Genomic DNA, 23,463 nt, shown 5'->3' with positions numbered 1-23,463 from the left:
AAAAAAGTTCAACAAGCTGTTACTTTTTATAGAGTGCATCAAAAAATCTCAAATTATTATATATGCATCGTTGGTACAAATTTGAGATCGATTGATTAATCTTTCGCGAAGCTAGAACCATTCTCGTAAAATACTGTTTTTAGACATATCTCGGAAACCAGTGAATTGAATTGAATACATTTTTTAATGTTTGTCAACAATATATTAATGCTGCACAAGTCACAAGTGTTGAAACTGTTGCCTATATTACAGGCGTCTCTTAATTAAAAAATCATTAATTGACCTTACGGATTGGTATACCGAAGACTTTTCCCTTAAGGACAGACTTATTGAAATCCCTTAAAGGCCGCCACAATGGCCGACTTTGGCACCTACTCACGATTTTGAAAGCACAAAAACCAGCGAATCGGATCTCCTTATTTAAAGATTTTTACATGTGACAAGAACAGAATAAAAAGTGCTTGCTTGCTTCTTGAGATTTGTGCGCCTGAGATTCTGATGCATTATTGAAACGGGATTTCATGACGTTTGTCCTTAAGTAATTTTCGAGCTTCTACCTCTTCTGTAGTAATCTGTCGTAAATGAAAGAGTGCAAACTACAAGTTTGATGGCCTTCCAGGTTTCAATTGTTCTTTCCACAGTTGATGATGAAGAGACGCCTGTAAGATAGGCAACAGTTTCAACACTAAATAAATTGCGTTTGCTTTTCATCTACATATATGGTCATAAGAGATGGATATATTTGCGGTGCAAGTTAAGGGAAGGATGAAGCATGATCGATGAGATTTGAATTACCTTAAGACAACTAAAATATCGTATCAATTATTGTCTCGGTAGCTTAGTTGAAAAAGCACTTGTTTAGCGAATTAGGGTCGTCAGTTCAAATCTCACCTGAGCAGTGGATTTATTTTCGGAATCCCATTAATAATTTATCCATCTTTTCATGTAGGTATATGCAGAGCCGTAGCGTAGCCTCATGGCGCCCTTGGCAAGCATCCATATTGGCGCCCCACGATAGTTGGACATGGGAAATTTGCAAAAATTGGTAGTTATTCTTTTTTTCGAAGTTACTACAAAAGTTGGATTTTCGTGTTTAGGAAAAAATACAAATTACAAAAGGTTTCTGCTGAAATTGAAAATAAATCTCAGAAGAAACTTTTCGATAATCAATTGACGAGCCCCGGACATGAAGAAACCAAGAGAAATTTCTGAAGAAATCTATATGAGCGTCTGTTGGAATCTTTGGAAGTATTCCGGCTGGAACCACTGAATGAAATTTTGCAAGAATCTCTGGAGGAATATTTGAGGAAAAACCTGAAATTCCAGGAGACATTTCAGCAAGAATTTCTAATGGAATTCATAAAGTAATTCTTGCAGGAATTCCTGGAGCAGTTCGTAAGATTTAGAATGCTATTTAGATTTTTGCAGAGAAGAATTCTACACAGTACTTTTGCCAGTCTTGGTAAGGTGGTATGAACTACCAACCAAGCCGATCTGTTTAAAAGCACAGGTCGCACGGCAGAAGTTTCACGCATTCGATGTATTCGTTCAATACATGGCCTACTTGCCTAATTTCACCATCTATAAAAAATTTCACACTTGTTCGCTACCTAGCGAATTCTATCATATTTATCATTTCATTATCCACTTTGATATCTACTCCCTTATACTTATGAGTAGAAAGAGACCAATATAGCCACAAAATCATCAAGTTAATTATAGAATACGGTCGATAAATCAGTACATGTTAAGTACACAGTAATAAAAAAATTCAGAACACCTGGAAGAATTTCAGAAAGAACACGTGGATGAACTTTTTAAGGAATCCCTGGAAAAGTTTCTTAAGGAGTATCTGGAGGTTTTTAAAAAAATGGTTTTTTGAAGAAATCATGAAGGCTTTGAAAAGAAATTTGGTTGAGTTTTTAAGCACAATTATAGAAGATTAAAAAAAAATCCTAGAAAAATTTCTAAAGGAATTGGTATTTAGAAACCAACTGAAGCGTTTTTAAGTAATCCTTAAAACAATCTCTAAAGGAATCCTTAAAGTAATTTCTATAAAAATGGGGAAACTTTCAAAAATTTCCAATGAAATTCATTGCAGGTTTTTTCTTAATGAAACTATGGAAGATTATCTTATAAAGTCCTTGGAGAAATATTGGGTGGAATATTTTATCTGATTTCTGAAAAAAATCCTAGATAACTTCCTGAAAGCCTCCCTAAAGGAAGTGTAGAATTAGCATTTAAGTTAAAATACACATAAATAAAAATGAAAAAAAAAACACCTCCCTAAAGGAATTCCTAAAGAAATCTTTCGATAAATTTTGAAAGGAATCTCCTGAATTTTTTTTTATTTTTTTTTCAGAATCCCTGAAGAAGATTCTGTAAGAACTTCTGGAGGAATTCTGTAAGATTGTTTCAAAGAAATCCCTAAAGAATTTTCTGAAAGAAACCCAGCACGAAATTCCGAAAAACCACCTGTTGAAATTTGAAATGGGATTCCTGGAATATTGATTTGAAGAAATAAAAAAACTCACTAATAGTTTTTTCCTGGGTTAATATGACTTGAATGATTTCTGCCAGATTTACTAGAATTTAAGCCCAAAGAAACATTTTCAGGAAATAACAATTGCATTAACTGAAAGAGCATTGTCTGAATATTTTTCATCTAAAATACTTTTTGGCAATTCTGTAAAAAAATTTCAATGAAAGCGAAGAAAATCCTCGTAATTAAGATAGTTTAGAAATTTTTAGAAATAATCTTTAGCTAGAATTTCAAAAGCATATTTATTTTGCTTTGCTTATTAAAACAACTAAAAAAGTATCTCAAAACAAAATAGTAGATAAATTTCCGGTAACGCCATCGTAAATATTCAAAATAATCTAGAGAATTCTTTTTTGTGAACACGGAAGAACGTTAAAACGCATGATCGATCAACCTTAGATACTGAATAGCGAAATCTCAGAATGCTTGAAAACAGTAGTAGCATCCTGTTTCATTCTAGCTCTCAGATTCTAGCCTTAGGCCTTTTCGGCGCCCCTCTGGCGGGGCCAACCTGGCCAACCGCACGCTACGGCTCTGGGTATACGTTGAGTTCATTAAAAATCATTAAAAAGCCGTGTAAAAACAGAATTGAGTGTACAGTTAAATCAGCCATCAACGACGCAGCCGAGACCATCATAAGGTACGTGGAACGGAGTCGATGGTACGACGAGGAGTGCAGACGGATTTTGGAGGAGACGAATGCAGCGCGTGCGTTAATGCTGCAGCATGGAACTCGGCAGAATGTGAAACGATAAAAACAGAGGAGGAAACAGCAGACGCGTCCCTTTCGGGTGAAAAAGCGGCACCTGGAGGCAGCGGAATGCGAGGAAATGAAACTGCTGTACCATTCTGAAGAAACACTGAAGCTTAATGCACCCCGCAACGATATCGTGCCGAGAGGCGGAATATGCAGGTATAAGGACGGGAGTTTCTTAACGGACAGGCGTAAGGAGATCAAAAAGTGGAAGCAACACTTCGACGGGCACCTGAATAATGTGGGGAGCTCAGACATAGAGTGGGAGAAATTACTACGTCAGTACAGCAGGGAGTACTAACGAGCCAACTCCTACGTTGAGGGAAGTTTAGGAAAGATGCTGTTCAGCAGCTCAAAAACAATGATGAATGGATGGCATTGGAGCTGAACTCTTCAAGATGTACCCGGAAAAGTTGGACACCTGGTGGAGCGGACGTGGTGTGATGGTTAGAACATTTGACTATCACGCCGAGGACCTGGGATCGAATCCCACTCCCGACAAACTAGCAAAATGTGAGTTCTTCCTTCGGAAAGGAAGTAAAAAGTGTTGGTCCCGAGATGAACTTAGCCTAGGGCTAAAAATCTCGTTAATACAGATAAAAAAAAGTTGAACACCTGCCTGCACCGGATGTGGATGGTGTAAAAAACTGCGAAAAGATTTTCGGCTGTCTTGTTCGTTTGAATCTCGACGGGAACTATGACAAGGTGATGAACTGTCGTGCCTGCTATTCAACATCGCTGGTGACCAAAGACGGTAAAAAAAATCCACGCGTATGGTCAAACTTCAACCGATACTATTGAGCTTCTTTACTCAAGAAACTATGTGGACTCAAAGGTCTTATTTAATTAAAAGTTTAATAATCTTTCGAATGGGGGTTGAAAAAATATTATTAGTTTGATCATTTTGAAGTTGTAGCCAGTTTAAAGCAGGCGTAGTCAAAAACATGAAAAGTTCAAAAACTCCGTAACAGTTGAGATTTGACCATATGCGCAGAAAATTTTTTTCATCACTTGTGGTCCTCTATCACCCCCTTAAAAGATTGCACTCACGAACCTTACACCCTGTTTAGCAAAAAAAAATAAATTATTCTGTGAATTTTTTATTTGAAATGATTGCTTTCACTGCCACTTTGCAATTACGTCTTTTTTTGTCATAATACGAGACGTTACGTTTGCTAGAAGAAAAAGGGTTCACAACATCGCAGTATCAAGTAACGTCTGTGACAAGTTAGCCCACGGCCCAACCGTCAGCCACAGGGACTTCCTAAGGCTTCCTAAGGCACTTTTCCGAAGTCAGCCACAGTCCTCGAGGCCCGTGGAAAACTGCGTTCAGTTTTTCGTTGGCTTTTCGCGTGTGCGGTTGTTTGGACTCGGAAGAAAAAAGTCGGAACTTGGTGAACACCAGTCAGTGGTTACTTGGAGCTGTCTCGCCATTCTGGAGTGAAGCTAAATTGGATTAACGCAAGGATTAACCAAACCGCGATTTTGGACGCCTAGGTGGTTGGCTGGTTCGTGAAGGTGTGGGATTTGAAGGTGCGGTGGAAAAGAAGGAAGAATTGAAGGAGAATGTATCATGTATTTCCTTGATCACGAAGGGATTTAGTGGATTTTATAGTGATAGACTTGGAGCTTCGATATTTACGTTGTCTACCTAAATAGAAGGTATACGTTGAAAGAGAAAGTGAGTTTTGATCCATCGGAAATTGTGCCAACTTGGAAAATCGATATAGTAATTAAATTAATACCACATTGAATGTTGCTGATTTGATTCCATGATGTGAAGAACTACATTCCACGCTTTTCAGCTTTGCTTTAGTGACCAGGTGATCAAATGTGTGTCACCTAAGCCAACCTTTGGTGAAAGTGAGAAGATTATGGATGGATGAAGCCAATTGGTGATAGAGGCTTAAGAAGCACATGAATGGAAAAAAGCAACTCAATGGGATATTTAGACCAAGCCCACTCATGGGCTCAATCAAGCGTTTTAACGTTAAGTAGAGCCCCGAACAAAGAAGCGAACCGCACCGGTCGCTGCTAAGTAGGGCTCGAAAGCGAAAAGTTTACGTACGGTTCGTAGCAGGGCTTAGAATATAGAGACACGCAAAGTACGGTCTCTATCCGTAGGCTCGTGCGCTCTCTCGCGTTTAGCTCTCTGGGTAGCGTAAAGAGGAGACGAAAGAACATGAGTATGGATTTGTTGCCTGGTATATAGTTTCTAGAGAATGATTTTCTTGTTTTGTATAGGTAGGAATTTATTTTAGATTGCATCAAATATTTGAAATTTTCAACCAATCAATATCATAGATCGTTACACGAATAACACAACAAATTGTCTGACATAGAATTGTGATAGAGTGACAATACAAACGCAGAAAAATAATAGGTTTAAATTGACAAGCTTTGCTTAAGTATGTTATGAATAAAGTTTTCGCTTCTTCGCCAATTTTAGGATCATGCATATCGAAAATGTATTGATTTTCTCTTAAAAATAGTTACGATTGCTCATAATCGCACCTTTAGTTTTTGATTCGGCCGATCGTTTCGAAACTAATATTTGAAGAAATGTATAGTGATTCAGTGAGTTTTGCTGTTTTAACACGTACATGTTTGAGCCGGGTTTTCTACGCAGCAAGTAAAGCTTAGTTTCGCACATTTAGAAAAATATCCAAATAAATAAATCGCGAAGTTCGTTTTAAATATAAATTTAAAAATATAAATTAAATAAACGAGACATTAGGAAGAAAGTGTGCGAAATGGGTAACTTCACCGTCCACGCATCCTTCCTCCCCTGTAAATTCGAGAAGTACCTTGCCGAAATAAAATATTCTGTACTCCAAGTATTTCGAAGAATCATCTTTGCGCGTAAATACAACGCAATAGACCAGGCCGCTTTGATGCATGTGTCATATCTCTGATATGCTGCAAGCATCAGTATTGACATGAAAAGTAACACGATTGCTTTCCAGGGTGATTCCGCGTATGTATGAGATTAGATAAGAGTAGTTACGATTTTTCAAAGATGCATTGACTGTACCTAACTCAACTCAGATATCATAGAAACACTACAGTTATTTCTTTTTGTAAAAACTAAATCATACCGATAAAAATCTTAAAAAATGTAGTCGAGCTGCCAAGTTTCACCAATTAAAATAGGCGGTGTGCAGGACTGCCATATTGTAGGTTCCTCGTTATAGAAAAAGTAAGGCGTTGGATGTTAAAATACAACAATTGTTGTATGAAGTGCCAAAAAGGAGAGTAGGCTCATTATGTACTTTGACAAATACGCAGTCTACTTCAAGCACATAGAATCTGCTTCCAGCAAAATATTCATATACCAGCATCCAAAAGATCGCAATGTATATTAAGATTTGCGAGTGATGCTTTGTAACTAAAAGGATGTGACTGAGTATAGAATTAGCTGATGTTAAAATACACGTTAATGAAAAAAGGTTGCGCAAACTTATCGCAGACTGTTGGAAGACAGCTTCTACTATGACCAGGATTCAAGAATCTTGACCTACGCGAAGTTGTAAAGGAGACAACTACGTTATAAATGTGTTGGAAATGCAAGGGATGTAATTATTCAATAAATCTAATTATTAAAAAAGATGCTCATAATCTCAAATTCAGATAAATTTCTTGCGAGAAAGGCAACATGAATATTGAAGAGATGGATATTATTTTAGATAAAAATTCAACCTACAAGTCATACAGTAAGCAACAAACATATTATTTAAAAAAAGATTGCTTGAATTCCGGGATTAAATACAATCATAAATTATTGAGAAAATGATATCTTTAAACGCACCAAAACCGGTACAAATCTCCAAGGGAATTATTTATTTGAATTCAATTTTACTAACAGTTTTCAGTCTTATTCAAAACCCCATCTTTCATAATATGAGCACAAATTATTATACTGAATAAGATTTGCAATAATCCTATAGAAATACACAAAATATTGCGATGATTTACAGAAGTGCAAAAAACCGATGGTACGGAGAGAATAGAGACCACCGGTGCGCAAAGGCGACCGATCATTATTTTACTCACATGGAAACGAACGACCGGTGCGAAAATGGGTTGATAACGAAATTAAAAATCGTTAACGACGTGCTGTTGCATGTGTAGTATTAAGCCCACGGGTGGGCTTGGTCTTAGTAAAGAATTTTAGTAAAACCATCAAAACCATCATCGAGACATAAAGTCATTTGCAGTGAGCATCGCATTGCCAGACGTGGTTGTAATTTAATCAACCGTATAGAAAGTGAAGTCAACGCTGAAGTGTCATAGTTTACGCTCTAATACGGGATACATAAAATGTTGCAAATATTATATTCTTCTGGCAAATGCTTCTTTTTTTTTACCGGCGATAGTGTTCAAGCAGAAACATGAACTGTGGTTATTCATATAGGAACGAGGTTGGGAAGAAGTGTTTGGCGGAGCTAGAAGAAGGAAAAATCCAAATGGAAAATCATTCGGACATAACATACGTCTGGTTGTTGCCGTCTACTTAACGGTGTTTTCGAGTTCTTTTCTGCCTCGTCACGTGCTAAGAGTGATCATGTTACATATGCAAGTATGCAGTTCAGTTGCCACCAGTATTGTGGGCTTTCGAAGTGCAACGTGGTCTATGCTGCGTTCGTACGCTTCCACGGATGAAAAGGATTTAGCAGACACCGTCGTGCTCCGTATACGCATTACTTCATTGTCGTGTAGAAGAAACAGGGTTACGATCTGCAGTTGCTTACATGTCTTCAAGTGCGGTTTGGTAGATTAAAATAGTACACCAAAAACGTTATTCTTAACGTTATAGTAACATGAAAAAAGATTCGTATTCCAGTACCAGAAGTGAGATATCTCAATTGATCGAGAACAACGCCTAAAATCAAGTTCCGGGTTGTACATGTTCATATGTATGTTTGAGCAGATAAACCCATAGAGATACAGTGCGAGAAATAAGTATAAAGACAGAGCCGTTTTCCATACAAAATAATCATGTTTAGGGATAAAAAAACTCTATTTTTCTAGCGATTCGATTGTTATGGAATTTTGTCTGCAACCTTAAAATCACCAGAATTTTGGCTAGAAATATAATTCATCATCCATGAAAACGTTTACATCGACTTTTCGGATTCAAATAAATATAAAGACACTTATTTTCATATAAAAATGTGTCTTTATATTTATTTGAATCTGAAAAGTCGATATCAACGTTTTCATGGATGATGATTCATATTTCTAGCCAAAATTCTAGTTATTTTAAGGTTGCAGACAAAATTCCATAACAATCGAATCGCTACAAAAAGAGATTTTGATCCCTAAACATGATTATTTTGTATGGAAAACGGCTCAGTCTTTATACTTATTTCTCGCACTGTAGTGCCTGTTGTCCTTGTGAAGGTAGATTGATGAATGTGGAACTCCATTTAGCGACTGCGCTGTTAGAAAAGGTTTTTTTTTTAATTTTTTACAAGGACTACGGTTACAGATGGGCAACTAGAAAATAAGTAATTTACCCTTTATTTATCATGGCCATGAGCTCAAAACGACGTACCTGCGCAGGTTTTCTTTGTTGGCGGTGCTCTCTTGGTGGCCAATCGTCGCCGATACGCTGTCCGAATTATTCGCCGCATTAAAGGTGCGGAGGGGGAGTGTCTGCAGTCCGGTACTCTGCCCGATCGTACATAAACTGTACGCAGGTAGGCCGGATATCATCCCTGCACTCCGTTTGGCTGCCAGTTTTGGCGGGCAAGGGGCAGCGTGAAATGGCTTGAAGCCGAAATAAAAAGTGGCTTGGACGCTTTTTGAAAATCAAACAAATGCTCAGGAAACAGAGTGTCTGCACCTGGCGACTAAATTCACAATTCAAAAAACTACAAAACGAAAAACAAAGACAAATAATTTCAAATTCACTTCAAACTACACTAATTTACTAAACTATAACTCTAATAAACACTAGACACCTTTAAAACAGTACAAACTGGGAGAAGGACGCTGAAGCTCACTTCTGCTCTCCAGCCGACTCAACTAAGAAGTGATGGAGTCAAGTCCAATCCGCTAGTCAAGTAAATTTCCTGCTACCGTCGATGGGGGTGACAATGGGTCTGGGGGTGAGATTGGGTCAAAACGGAGAAACATAAAATTTGAAATAGTTCATCAACTATCGCTAATTTATATTGAAAACTTTATATTATTTCAAAGAGGAGATGTTTTTACACGTCATGATGCAGAATAAGACGTTTTGCAATAATCGTTTTTTGTTAATTTTTTGGGTAAACTTATATGATGAAACTACTAGAAAATCACTCCGAAAAAAATTCTCCTCCGTAATGTTTCACACAAGTACCTAACTATAAATTTTCTTATTAGTGGTTAGCTGTAGGCATTGCCTAGTAGATGCAACAAAAAAAGCGGACTGTCATTGCTCTTTTTATTTAAAAATTCAATATTTTCGACCCTATGTCTAAATATTAAGAATGGGGGTGAGATTGGGTCAAGCAAGTTATCGAGTGCACATAACCTGAACTAAAAATTCAACTTCAAATTCAGTCCCCATTTGACGTTAGAGTGGTACCATGTTTACGGTATCTTCATAAAAGCACTTTTTTTTCGAAAATATGTCGAAGAAGTGTCAAGCGAGTGTGTTCATACGTTTAGTGCCTAATATCAGTTATAACAAAAAACCCATGCGTTTGGACAGCTCCTCTAATCATAAGCTAATCTTCAGTGTACTGCAATATCGTAAGCTCACAAAATATACTTAATAGCGTTCATCTTCTCCATTTATTTTTGAAATTTTAAGGAAATATCGTGAAATTATCAGACGGTAGTGGGATCCAGGAAATACCGGGGCTATAAAACCGATAGCATATAACAATGTCGGAAAGCGAACAAACGTCGAATTGGCATGTTTTTTTTTCAATCAATCTTTCAATGCACCCCTCGCTCATTGTTATCCCCCCTTCTCACATGGATGTTGAAATTTTAAATGAGGATGATTGTGGTAGCTAAAAATGGCGATACAACATACAAACGTTATTTTATCAAATTTCAACCATTTATTTGGTTGTATTAGCCCTTTTAGATGGATTAATCATTTCTTAAATTACCTAAGTTTTTATTCGTCATGGTTACATTGTATTTTAAGTAGGTTTACTAGATACGATCAATAAAATTAACTTATATTCTTAGATAGGCGATTTCGAATACTTTGACCCATTCTCACCCCCTCTAAGGGGTGAGATTGGGTCAATTTTCAATTATTTGTAGTTTAGTAAGAAATTCATATAATGTGATACTTTCTTGCCAAACTATTATTACCACATAGAAGAGTATATATACCAAATAAAAAGTTATTCCGACTTCAATTGAATTTGTTATTTAACAAACAATCTTTGAGTATCCTTTTTTGACCCATTCTCACCCCCAACGACGGTATTGAAACAGTCGTCTATTCAATGTACAAACAAGTGCGCCAAATACAAATCGCACATGGCGGCAAGAACAATTTCTTGCCATCGAAAAAACCCTATAAGATACGTTACATGCATCGTCATTAGCTTAGCCTAGACACCAACCATATATGAAACGGATAATCTATACTAAATGAAACGGTTCAAACTCAAAAACAAATTCATCGAATCCAATTCAAATAAGATTTTACTTAAAAAGATAAAAACGTCAAAAACTACCAATTAACTTAAATCATCATGAAGACTAATAATCACTTATACAGAAAACGAACTTTGAAATCAAAATAAAAAAAACCATATATATCCACCTAGTGGTGATAGTGCCTTTCTCGTCGAATATGTACTCATGATCTTTCCGTCGACGCAATCAATCTTGCCTTAGAGTCTATGATCAGCCCCAAATCTCTGTGCTTTGGTAACGGACGAGAAGGAGGAAATGCTCATAACAGCGATCTGGGACTGTACCACCTAAGAATTTCTGAATCATGAGAATACCTTATTTAGAAAATCAAGAATTTTATCAAGGTCATCATCGAATTGGGGCACTTATTCCGACGTTATGTTAAACGTATGGGCAGAGCTGAAAGTATCAGTACTTTCAGTTGACTGCTTGACCACCTTCACTGGAGGCTGATTCATACCAAGATGACAATTACTAGCCAGGATTAAACTTTTTTTCGCAGATCACTTTGACAAAGTTTTATCTGCACTGCACACTTTGTGCTATGTTTTGTTATCATTGATTACAGAATTCATGTAGAATTTGTTATGTAGTAATTTGAATTGCCAATGCTATATCACATTCAAATATCAACCACATTACAAAGCTCGCCCTCCAGTCGCATCAAAATTTTGCGCAGTAATTTTAGACGCAAATAAAGATTTAAAAGAATGTTCCTGGCTGATGCGCTTAAATTTTAATTTTTCCATTCAACGTTCATCCATCCTACTGTTAATTTACGTCTCAGGAATCTAAAATGGTGTGATTTGATGAGATCGCTTTAGTTTTTTTAGGTTTTTGGTTCTCTTACACATATTCATCGCTTGCATTCATTTAGTTCACTTTCGTGATTCCGCTAAAGCACCCAACGCTGCTTCTGCAACACCACCGGTACCCTTTTATGTAGCCTGAGTCTATTTTGTATTGCTTACGAGACCCCCGGAAATGATTCCGGAACACTACCGGTATATTTAAATGTGATCTGAGTTTATGAAAACTGTTAATCAGGTTACCCGGAACTAAAAACACTACCGGTAGTAACTTCTGTGGACTGTGCCTATTTTCTTATTATCCATGCATCAGGTTACTGACAAAAAAGCATTTTGATGTACCGCAAGCATGGGTTTGATTCACTTTTATGTATGTCCACTTCCAGTGGGACACCCTTAACCGGTTCCGGAAAATTTACATGGTTCGTTTTTACATTTGACCAATTCCAGCGGGACACCTGAAACCGGTTGTGGAATACTATCGATGGTCTCTAACGTAATCTGAGCTGATTTTCTTGAAAACCTTTCATCAGCCTATCGAAAACCGTAATTTGATGAAGCGCATGCATGGAGTTCGGTTCCCTTCTACATTTGACCACATCCAAAGGGACACCGGGGACCGATTCCGGGACACTACTAGTTTTCCCAAGCATGATCTGAGATATTTTTTCTTGGTAACCGTTCATCAGGATACCTTAAAAGCCATTTGATGTGTCGCGAATATTTTTTTGATTCTCTTTTACATTCGGCCACTTTCAGCGAGACACCTCGAACCGGTTCCGGAACACTTTCAGTAGTTTCTAATGTGGGCTTAGCTTATTTTCTTGCTGATCGTACAAGTTATCGAAAAGGCCACGATTTAATGTCTCGCATGTATGAATTAGGCTACTTCCGGCGGGACACCAGGAACCGTTTCCGGGTTGCTACCGGTTCAGATATGATCTGAGACTATTTTCCTGCTTACCGTTCCTCAGGTTATAGAAAAAGCGGCGATTTGATGTGTCGCATGCATGGGTTTGGTTCACTTTTATATTTGGCCACTTCCGGCGGGATACCCGGAACCAGTTCCGGAACTCTACCGGATCAGATATAGTCTGAGACTATTTTCCTGTTTACTATTCAGCAGTTTACAGAAAAAGCGGTGATTTGATGTGTCGCATGCATGGGTTTGTTTCACTTTAATATTCAGCCACTTCCGGTGAGACTCCCGGATCCGGTTCTGCAACACTACCGGTTCAGATATAGTCTGCGACTATTTTCCTATTTACCGTTCATCAGGTTATAGAAAAAGCTGAGATTTGATGTATCGCATGTATGGGTTTGGTTCACTTTTATATTTGGCCACTTCCGGCGGGACACCCAGAACCGGTTCCGGAACACTACCGGTTCAGATATAGTCCGTGACTATTTTCCTGCTTACCGTTCATCAGATGATCGAAAATGCCATGGTTTGATGGGTCGCATGCATGGGTTAGGGTTTGTTGCAATTTCATTTCTGGCCCCTTCCTGTGGTACTGGTCCGGAACACCTAAATGGCCATAACTCCGGAACGGCTGGACCGATTCAAACCATTTTCAACAGGAAACAATGGGACAATATTCCGCGTCGATTGAAACCAAAAGCGTTGAAATCGGATGATATTTACTATCCAAAAGTGAGGTGACATTTTTGTACACATACACACATACACACGCACACACATACGTACACACACACATACATACACACAGACATCATCTCAACTCGTCGAGCTGAGTCGATTGGTATATAAGACTTGGCCCTCCGGGGGTTCTATCAAAATTTCATTTTTGGAGTGAACATATAGCCTTTCGGTACACCTTGGTGTACGAGAAAGGCAAAAATTGAATAAAATAAAAATTGAATATAACTGAATTTAAAATTTTATTTTACTTAAACAGAATAAAAACGTCAAAACGTTACAAGCTTTGCAGATATGTTCTCTTTCAATTTTGCCACATGCCCTGCTCACCGTATATTTCCGGATTTGAACACCTGTATGCTGGGTTCGTCCGTAGAGTGCAGCGAGATCGTCCATAGTCACTTGATTGTTCTGAGTGATTGCATGTTCTTTTCAAGCATGGTATCGAATCCTTCCGGGAATTCATCGGAGAACTATTTTAGGAGTTCATACCTGGAGGAATTCTTGGATAAATTTCTGTAGGAGTCCTAGGAAAAAATCCTGAATGAATTCTTAGGGGAATTTCTGAAGAAAAAAAAAACTCCCGGGAGAAATTTTCAAAGAAATTCGTGGAGGACTTTTAGAGGAATTCCTGGAAGATTACTTTTAGGAATTAAAAGACACGGACATCGTCTTCAGCCAGAGGCTGTACAGACTGAACGAAACTTAACACTAGACAACGGACACGACACACATTATGAGCACCAGTGGATACGAGGAAGAAACATTTGTTGCGAAAAGTTTCATCACTTGGAGCGGAAGTCGAACCCTCATCCCATGGCATGGTACGACTATACGCTTGGAGATGCTAACCGCACGGCCACGAGACTCCACAATCCATGAAGGAATTCTTTCAACATTTTCTGGAGGCATTCCTGGAGGATTACTTTTAGGGAATTCCTGGAAAAAAATTCTTGAGTAATTTTTGGAGGAATTCCTGGAGAAAATTCTGGAGAAATTTCTGAATGCGACTTTCAATCTCTTGGGCTTTTATGGAAAAAAAAGTTCTAAGAATCAGACCGTGACGTAATCAGAGCAATTCCAGGACATTGGCACTTGTAAACGGCTTTGGAAGGTTTGATCGTGTCCTAAAAAAATTACTGATGCTTGGGACTAGCTAAACATTTTCAATGTGCACAGTTCGAAATCTCTGAACTACAGTCAGGTCAATAAGATCCTTATGGTCATCGAGGAAGGGAAGGGATGTTAGTAAGGCAATCGTTGTTATAGATATTGACGATCGTTGCATCTTCACGATTGGCTCAGAAGGAGATTTTTGTTAGTAGGGTAGGGTACATTGTCGATCTAGGAGTCACCTTTGGACGGTGATGTGATGTGACAATGAATCAATATACATCAAACCACAAAAACAAAGAAAATCCAATTGCACATCTCCACATCACTAGGCAGCAGTAAGTTAGGAATACTTGTTAGCAGTGAAGGTATTATTTGGTCAAGGTTCAGCTTGATAAGAGGGATTTTACCGATTTGTGAATTTTCAATAATAATATGCCAGACTGTTCGCTTTACATCTTATTCTTCTTGGCGTAACTTCCCAACTGTGGCAAAGCCTGAATCTCAGCTTACTATTCTATAAAGTTTATAGTATAAACACTTCAACAGTTATTAACTAAGAGCTTCCTCTGTCAATTACCTTCATTTTTTGTTTGTATATCTTATGTGGCAGGCCCGAAGATACTCTATGCTCAAAATAACGAGGAGATTATCTTTACGAAAAGTTCCTCGGCCATTTTCCCTGAGTTATGGTACCAGTATGCCATAATTTTTGCATTTTCAACATTTGTTTAAATGTTATTCTTCATGTTTGCCCGGAATCTAGCTAATTATCTAATTAGCCCGTAGGCTACGAGGCTTACAAAAAAATTTCAAACCACCTCCAAAGACGCAAGCAGTAATATGTTTCAATGAAATTTTGTGGTTCACTTCATTATTAGTTGTAGTTTCAATTATACTGGGAGCCTCAAAAATTGGAGCCACGAGGACAGTTTTATTCCGGTGGACGTCTGGATCAGGAGGGGTAAAAATGACATAACCTTCCATTTAGCAAGGCCCCATCAGTTGGATATTAATTGACTTCATCTGAAAAGTGTTTAGTTCATTTATTATTGTATATAACGTCAGGCCAAGGGGTTGAGAAGTATATAAGTAGTGTGGAACTTTTTCAAGGCCTTCAAAACATTTACAAGTTTGAATCAAATTTCTGTGCGCTTGTAAAAGTTTTTAGGGCACGTTAAGAGAAGGTTTTTTTTGTCCTAAGCTAGGTCTGAAGCATATTGAATTGAACTTTAAGTAAAATTTGATGGCAACATACTGTTTTTGTTTAAAAAAAACATATTTTTCACGAAGGTTAGATGTTTTCAAAAGATATTGCATACCTTTAGGTATGTTACTTGGGTATGCAGGTCCTTCTGTAATACATTAAACGCCTAAATGTGGGCAATTTCTTTTAAAATCGCCTTACTTTCATGAAAAACGTGATTTTTAAAATAAAAACAGTATATTACCCTCAAGTTTTACTTAAAGTTCAATTCAATATGCAGACCTAACTTAGAACAAAAAATCTTCTCCCGTTTGGGGTACTTTTCTTCTCAAAACTGCGACAAACTGCCTGGAGAGAGATTTTGAAGTGGAAAAGGTTAAACCCAGAATGTACACTGCGCAATTCAGCCCATGTTAACCTGTTATTTGATTATTTCTTAAAATATTTATAGTAAATAAATACCACCTAGGCAAAGTCTACGCTCCATACAAATTTCGAAAATTTTGTATGAACAAAAGTCTTCGAGGGGGAGGGGGTGGTCGGAGATGGCTCAAAAAAGTCTACGTAGTTTATGGACAGCGCCTGTTCGGTCATAATCTGCCATAACTCGTTTCTCTTCACTGAATCGTACTCCGCCTCGAAATCAGTAAACAGATGATTTTACTTTCAAAATCTATCGAAAATCTGCCACACGGCCCTCGCGAAGATACAAAATTCGCCAACGAAAGACTGCCTAAAATCAATCTCAAATTGTATTAGGGGAATTGTGGGTAAAATGCACAGGGTGTGGATTTTTTTTTTACAGCAATTAGCGTATTTCTGCATTTTTAACGATTGGATTTTGTGTGATACATAAATAATTATACTTCTGCTGATCTTGAACTTAAAACTTAAATAAATCACTCGATTATGACGAAAACATAAAAAAAAACACGTAAAAAATATGCTCTGATGTAAAATTTAGCTTATCTGTATTAAGTTCAATTCGTATATTTTTCGCAAATTATGACATGTGTGATCTCATATTCCAATAATTTACTTCCAAAAGATAATATTCAGTTGAAAAAAAAAAAGTTTACGCTTTCAATAAAATGATAGGAACAACTTTAAAACCTGAACGACTTGGGGGTAATATGAACACCCTAAGCGTTGTGGTCGTTTCGAATAGAAATATGACAAAATCTTTATTTTTCAGACTGTAATATCGAAGTTGGTAATATAATAAACCCCCAACGGACAACATTTTGTACTCTAAATTGAGAACAGCTATTCCCTTGTAATTCGCGCTTTCCAGTCCAGTTATATAGAGGCCAAATGAGACCATCCATCCAACTAGCAGGCAGTTCTTCCGCTTCCCATATCTTCAATATAATACGGTGTAAAAGATGATACGACTGCTCTTTCCTACCGTTCAACAATACCTCGAAGTTCTCTGTCCACCTGGCGGCAACCACCATTGTTTTATCTGTCAGTAAGTTTCCATCATGTTATTCCCACATGACGGGAAAAGACGCTATTTTTCTCCTCACGCCATTGACAGTTTCGTAAAATCTCCACATATCATTCTGTTCCATACCTACTTGAGTCTAAGCAATCACATTTTCCCCATGCTCTCTTTTCTTTTTGCCATGGATTCGTTTTTCGGCTACCCTAGCTTCCCTGTATCATTCCCAGCTCTTCCGGGTCCTCGACATCAGCATCCGCCTTCTGGCAGCATTCTTCTCGTCCGTTACCTTCTGCCAGGGTTGTTAATAGTCATCGGAGCTGAAGCATAATCGCTGACGACAACGGGTAATAAAAAGTTTGCATGACTGAGTCAGCAGCTCTTGAATATTTTACTTCAAACACCGTCAGTCAGTTTGCTGGACGCGACGAAAAAGTTTTGCCGTTTCTCTTTATTGGCATTTTCGTTGAGTGGCTTGCATCGAACAGGGCATGCGAACGAATAATCAGCCTCACGGGAATGGCTGATCAGAAAAAAAAAAATGCAAAAATGAAACACGCCTTCGTTTGGAATCGAACCACAAACCTTCAGATTGGCAGTACAACAAGCATACCATCAGAGCTAATCCAACAGCTCCGAAAGACCGAGGATAAATCGTCAATAAAAGCTTAACTAGTTCGCCTTTCGTCTGCAAACAGACGCCATGTAACGAAAGCATGTTCGTTTTTCGTCGTTGTAAAAGAAGACAAAAGAGAATGACGAAAACTATACAGTGTATCAAACAGTTGTCCGTACAGCAATTTTTTGTTCAAAATATTTTTTCATTCAAATGTTTATAACTTTTTTATACGTCGATCAAAAATGCTGAAATTTTGACCTATCATAAACCATATATTAAAGCTCCATTGGTGAAATTTTGAGTGAGATCAAATAAGTTTTCTGAAAGTTATAGAACTTTTATTAAAACTTGTAAAATTTTTGAACACATTTTAAAAACATTATATCTCAATATGTACTCGATGAAACTTTTTCAAGCTTTTTTGTGTTACAGCTTCTACCTAATGTTTTCATATGCAGCTTCGTTTAAAGTTTTATATTCACTACAAAAAATATGAAAAATCTGTATATGTTCAGAGTATTATTTGGAAATTTTTCATATTTTGATCAATAAAAGTGCCAAGTGTTTTCAACTTTTTTAAAGTTTCTTAATGTAATATTTTTATTCAGGACCTACTAAACTACATATGAAGAGTAGGTCCTATGCATTTTTCGTTCAGTTAATGCACTTTTATTGGCGGAAAACGTTTGGCAGATTATATTTGCAAAATATAACAATTTTTTAAACATCGTCAACTACATAAGCACATTTTTCATATTTTTTGTAGTGAATATAAAACCTCAAACGTAGCTGCATATGGAAGCCTTATTTTCAAGCTGTAACACAAAAAAATTGAAAAAGTTTCATCGAGTACATTTTGAGATATAATGTTTTAAAAATGTGTTCAAAAATCTTATAAGTTTTACTAAAAGTTCTATAACTTTCAGAAAACTTATTCGATCTCACTTAAAATTTCACCAATAGAGCATAAATATATGATTCATGATTGGTCAAAATTACAGCGTTTTTGATTGACGTATGAAAAAGTTATAAAAATTTAAATGAAAAATTATTTTGACCAAAAATTTGCTGTACGGACAATTGTTTGATACACTGTAGCGCCCTGTTTTATTTTCGGTTCATCCCCGTCCGTGGTTTCTTTGTCGGTCGCTGATGATGATGCAAGTGACGGAGTTTTATTTGCTGACGAACTTTTTTAATTTCTCGTCGTTGGTCAGTGACGAAACAGATGGTTACCAACCCCGCCCTCTGACACTCCTCGTCGAACCATTCGTTCCTAGGTCGTCTTTGAGAGCAGCACCTACGACCTAGCGCTAGCGCGCTATCATACTCATCGCTCCGTGCATATGCTCCCACAGGGTGTTCAGATCACTCTTGTTGATCTCACTCTTCTGCTCGCCCAGCTTCAGATAGTCAGATACCGTACAATCTGCTGAAAATTACTGGATGTTAATACAAAGATGCAAACTTATTACCATGTAAATTATACATTTTTAGTAGGAACAAATTGTTATTTGTTTCAGATCAAGGAATGAGGATCCGCACAACCGCACGATGAAAAGCCAAAAGTCAACAACGCAACAAATCGAATACACGTGATTACAAAACTGCCACTGGAAGAGCATGGTATCGCTTGTTTCACAGCTTCCAATCCATTCAAAATCTTACCATTCTCTTCCCACCAGGATCCACCAACACAAAGCCCGCCAACGCCACCGCAGGAATTTCCCGAGCCAACGCCCAGCGATGCGTACATCATCCCAACGCTGGGCCTGCACGAGGGAACCTTCGTGTTCTCCTACCTGTCGACGTTCCTCTCGTACATCACGCCCTACGAACTGCCAGTAGGTAAGCATTGCCGTTGGTCACCTCAACCAACGGCAACGGCTATGTCGTCCATACGCGGGTTTCCAGAAAAGTAGTCAATTCAAGTCTATTGTATTTTAGAGCTTTTGCGAGATGCGTTCCACACGCGGGTTTCCTTCCTGCAGCTGATAATGGAGGTAACTTCGTTGCATTAAATGGGGAAGAAAGAATTTTAAAAGTCGGGATTTGGAATACTTCACAGGCACTGAAAGTCGAATCCGGTTACATCTGTTTGATTGCGATATTCTTCCTGGTGTCGTTGATCCCGCTGTGCTACACCATAGCGTGGGGTTGTTCGAAGACTGTGGACGAGGACATCAATCCGGGACCAACGGTGGACGCAGTTATACAAGCGGAGGAGCTATCGCTGGAGGAGTCCCTGCAGTGTCGGAGAAGTTGCCTTGGACTGACGCTGCAGGTCATAATTTTGCTGTTGATGTGGGGATGGACATATTGATTGAATTGCAACAAGATAACTGAATTTCTATCGTTTTAGAGCAAGTGTGATTGCCATGTTTGTAACTAACGAACAGATTGCCTCTGCGATCGACGAAACCCCGATGGTGGTACGATCATCACTAACCGATGCGGAGACGTTCCTCAAGGATACGGAACAGCAGATATCGTTTGTGCTGTTTGAAGGTTTGGCAACAACGGTTGACAGGATAAGAAATGACCTGAACGATTTGGACAAACTGTTGGGAGAACCAATTCAGAACCATTTGTCATTGTTCACCGGGATCGAGATTATTTTCGAATCGATTATGGAGATCAGCACGAGTAAGTATTGATTAGTTGTAAGACGATCTGTTATCAAGTAGTCATATTCTAGGTAGCAACAACCTATCCCGGAGGATATTGCTTCTGCAGGAGACACTCACTAGAGCCGCTAAGATTTCGTATGAAGCTGAGTATCGATTGGACGAGCTTCAGATCCAATTGTCCGTGCTGCAGCGACAGTGCACGTATCGGGATCGGCCTCTTTGTGATACATTAAAGATCAAAAACTTTGAAGAATCAGGACTGATTGAAAAGATTCGGAAGCTACAGAACGATCCCGTGTTAGGAAAGTTGATGTCCATGGGAGAAGCTGGAAAGAACAGTACGATGAAATTGTTGACGCAGGAGTTGACGCTGGCTCGATCCATCTTCAGGAATTACCGAACGGAACTTAAGAATATGACCGCTCCTTCCAAGGAGCATATTGAAGATAGTTTGGAAGACCTGAAGAACACAACGCTGTTGTCGACCAATACCTTTTCAAACACCTTGACTAATCTGATCGAAGAAGTTTCTAAGACATCGAATTTTTCTGATTCCTATTACGATTATTATCGGGAGGTGGGGAACGTTCTCTGGCTGACTGGATTGTCTGCTACTGTCTGCACTTTGACAGTTACATTGATTCTACTTGGAGCTTTGAGTTGCGGATGCTGCCATGCTGATAACAAAGCTGGGATCACTTTGGTATTTGGTGCAATCGTGATATGCATGGCGAGTTTAGCGTTGTCGGCATTTGCCATGGTTCAAATGTTACTGGGAGCTCATGGTCAAGTGTTCATTTGTAACCCACTGTACGATGAACCAAACTACACCGTTCTCGGCAAACTCGTGGACAAACCTGGACTGATCTATCCTGTTGAACCGCAGAATGGAATCATCGACGAATACCTTAGGTCGGTGGACCCGAACAAGACATTCTCGGTAAATGTATCGTTAGCTGCAGCGATCAACGAGTGCCAAAGGAGCAAAGGAACATTCGCAACCTTCCAGTTGGAAGGTCTGCTGAATATATCGTCCATCATGGACTACCACAGTTATCCACATCTAGATCATGCAATTGAGGAACTAGCTGCGACAGAGATACCCTTCATTGGGTTCACGAATCAGATACATGTGATCTTGGAAGACATGTTGACCGATTCGGATATCAATCTGACTACATTCCGAATGGACTTGACGCAACTATCGCCGGACAAGGACGTTGTTACATTTATCGATCAACTGCAGCGAGTATCCGCGCAGATTCAGGATGTGGCTACGTCTTCTCGAATGGCCACTCTTGGTAGTAGGGCAAAACGGCTGCAGACCTCCCTTTTGGCTCCGCTGGAGCAACTTCGTGGAGATATTGTGTACCACTTGACGGCACTGGAGTTTCAGCTATCTCCTTGGGGAACTCAAGTCAACAAGAGTCTGAGTCACCTACGCAATGCTCAGTCTTTCCTAGACGCCGAAGCGGCTGAAGTATGTCACAACAAAAGCGAGCAATTCCGAGGAAGATTGAAAGGACACTTTGAAGCTTTTCGGAATCATACGAATGTGATCTTGAGCGACAAGTGCGCTAGCTGTAGACCACTGTTCGAAGTGTTTGACGCCCTACGAATGCTATTCTGCCATCACATTATGGATCCCATGAATGGACTGTGGTTTTCTTCATTCTTATGTCTTTTCCTGTGGGCAATTGCCACTCCTGTTTCGTTGATGATGTCAACCACCTACCGGCGATTGGAGATGCTGTCCGGAAAACTCCAGCATTCTAACAGCAATTACTACGGGTAAGTTCAGTTCTACACTATGCTTCATATTTCTTCAAACTCCATTCTAACCCATTAACTCTAGTTCTTCTCGTTCGGATCCGCGAGCTCACCTCCATCATCGCCAACAGCAGCTCCCACATCAGGACACATCGAGCCACTGGTCCACCCAAAGGTAACTATCGAACTTCTCAAACTGCACTCCACGGCCTCATTGCCACGCATTGAACTAATTCAAAATTCCACCATCTCTTCCCGCAACCCGCATACCGAATTGGCCAAACCAAAACCACATTGACGCGCCACCTCCCGCCAACCGCAGGTCACGTTTGACCGCATCGGTCGGCTCCCAAGCGAACGTGCTTCCGGACATTGATCGGTCCAATTGGTAGCGCCTTCTAAACTGTCCAAACTGTCATCTCACTCGATCCCCCGTCGCCAATTCTAGCAAAATCATCGATCCTCTCTCTCTCTCTGTTGCGTTCCTTTGCCTTTCTGGTTCTTGTTGCCCGCAGATCCGTTTCGGTGCACATTGCAGCCGCGAAGGAAAGTTGTACCGACGACGACATCATTTTCGTCGATGCCGATGCCCACCGGGACGGCGAGGTCGTTATCGAGTATATAGAGCTCCGGTTTGACGACGACGATCCGACCAAGTTTCGGGAGTGTTTAATTTGAAGGTTTTTTTTTCTACTATTGTCGTATTTCATAACTGCATCTATGTTTAATAAAAAGTGAAATGATGTTGCAATTTTGAATATTTGCTTCGAATGGCCCCGTTAGAGATGTGTGCTGCAAGCGGTTGGTGATAAGAACTAAATAATTGGCATGGTGGTTCTCAATTTGTGGAGCACGTTGAACGGTTGCTCTTCCGTTAACTTTAAGGCAGCGATTTAATAAGTATAAGCTTGTAGGGAAGTTTTCATGGAAAATTATAATTTTCCTAGTGAAGGGCTAAAACTACATAAATTCTTCTTAAAAGATATGTTTTTCATTATAGTTCTGTTATTTATGCTCAGAAGATTTTTTTTTTGCTATGAAAATACAAGCTAAGATTCATTTCATTCAATTGGTTCAAGCGTCGTGTTTCCTGCTGTCCTGTCATAAAGATAAATGCTCCTACTTCTTCTTCTTCTTCTTCTTCTTCTTCTTGGCGTAACGTCCTCACTGGGACAAAGCCTGCTTCTCAGCTTAGTGTTCTATGAGCACTTCCACAGTTATTAACTGAGAGCTTCCTCTGCCAATGACCATTTTGCATG

The 23,463-nt window shown here is 38.9% G+C and overlaps 1 protein-coding gene across 5 annotated transcripts; it reads left to right on the top strand.

Annotated features, from left to right (window-relative positions):
* Window positions 1-4,612: 4,612 nt before the first annotated feature.
* On the top strand, window positions 4,613-22,948 carry LOC109400309 (prominin-1). 5 transcript variants are annotated; one of them, XM_029854011.2, is made up of 9 exons: window positions 4,613-4,829; window positions 19,328-19,430; window positions 19,490-19,652; window positions 19,752-19,807; window positions 19,873-20,108; window positions 20,167-20,450; window positions 20,503-22,225; window positions 22,290-22,379; window positions 22,720-22,948. In XM_029854011.2, exons 2-9 carry the CDS (start codon window positions 19,428-19,430, stop codon window positions 22,880-22,882), a joined length of 2,718 nt encoding a protein of 905 aa, XP_029709871.2. In that variant the 5' UTR covers window positions 4,613-4,829; window positions 19,328-19,427; the 3' UTR covers window positions 22,883-22,948. The 5 variants fall into 5 exon arrangements, with proteins under 5 accessions (XP_029709871.2, XP_062711894.1, XP_062711897.1 ...); XM_062855910.1 differs by having other exon boundaries at window positions 19,737-19,807; XM_062855913.1 differs by having other exon boundaries at window positions 4,614-4,829; window positions 19,737-19,807; window positions 22,527-22,948.
* Window positions 22,949-23,463: the final 515 nt, after the last annotated feature.

This window comes from Aedes albopictus, chromosome 3 (assembly GCF_035046485.1).
Source record: "Aedes albopictus strain Foshan chromosome 3, AalbF5, whole genome shotgun sequence".
NCBI classification, from domain to species: Eukaryota; Metazoa; Arthropoda; class Insecta; order Diptera; family Culicidae; genus Aedes; species Aedes albopictus.
Note: the sequence above shows the minus strand (reverse complement) of the source record. Positions and strands in the feature narration are given on the sequence as shown.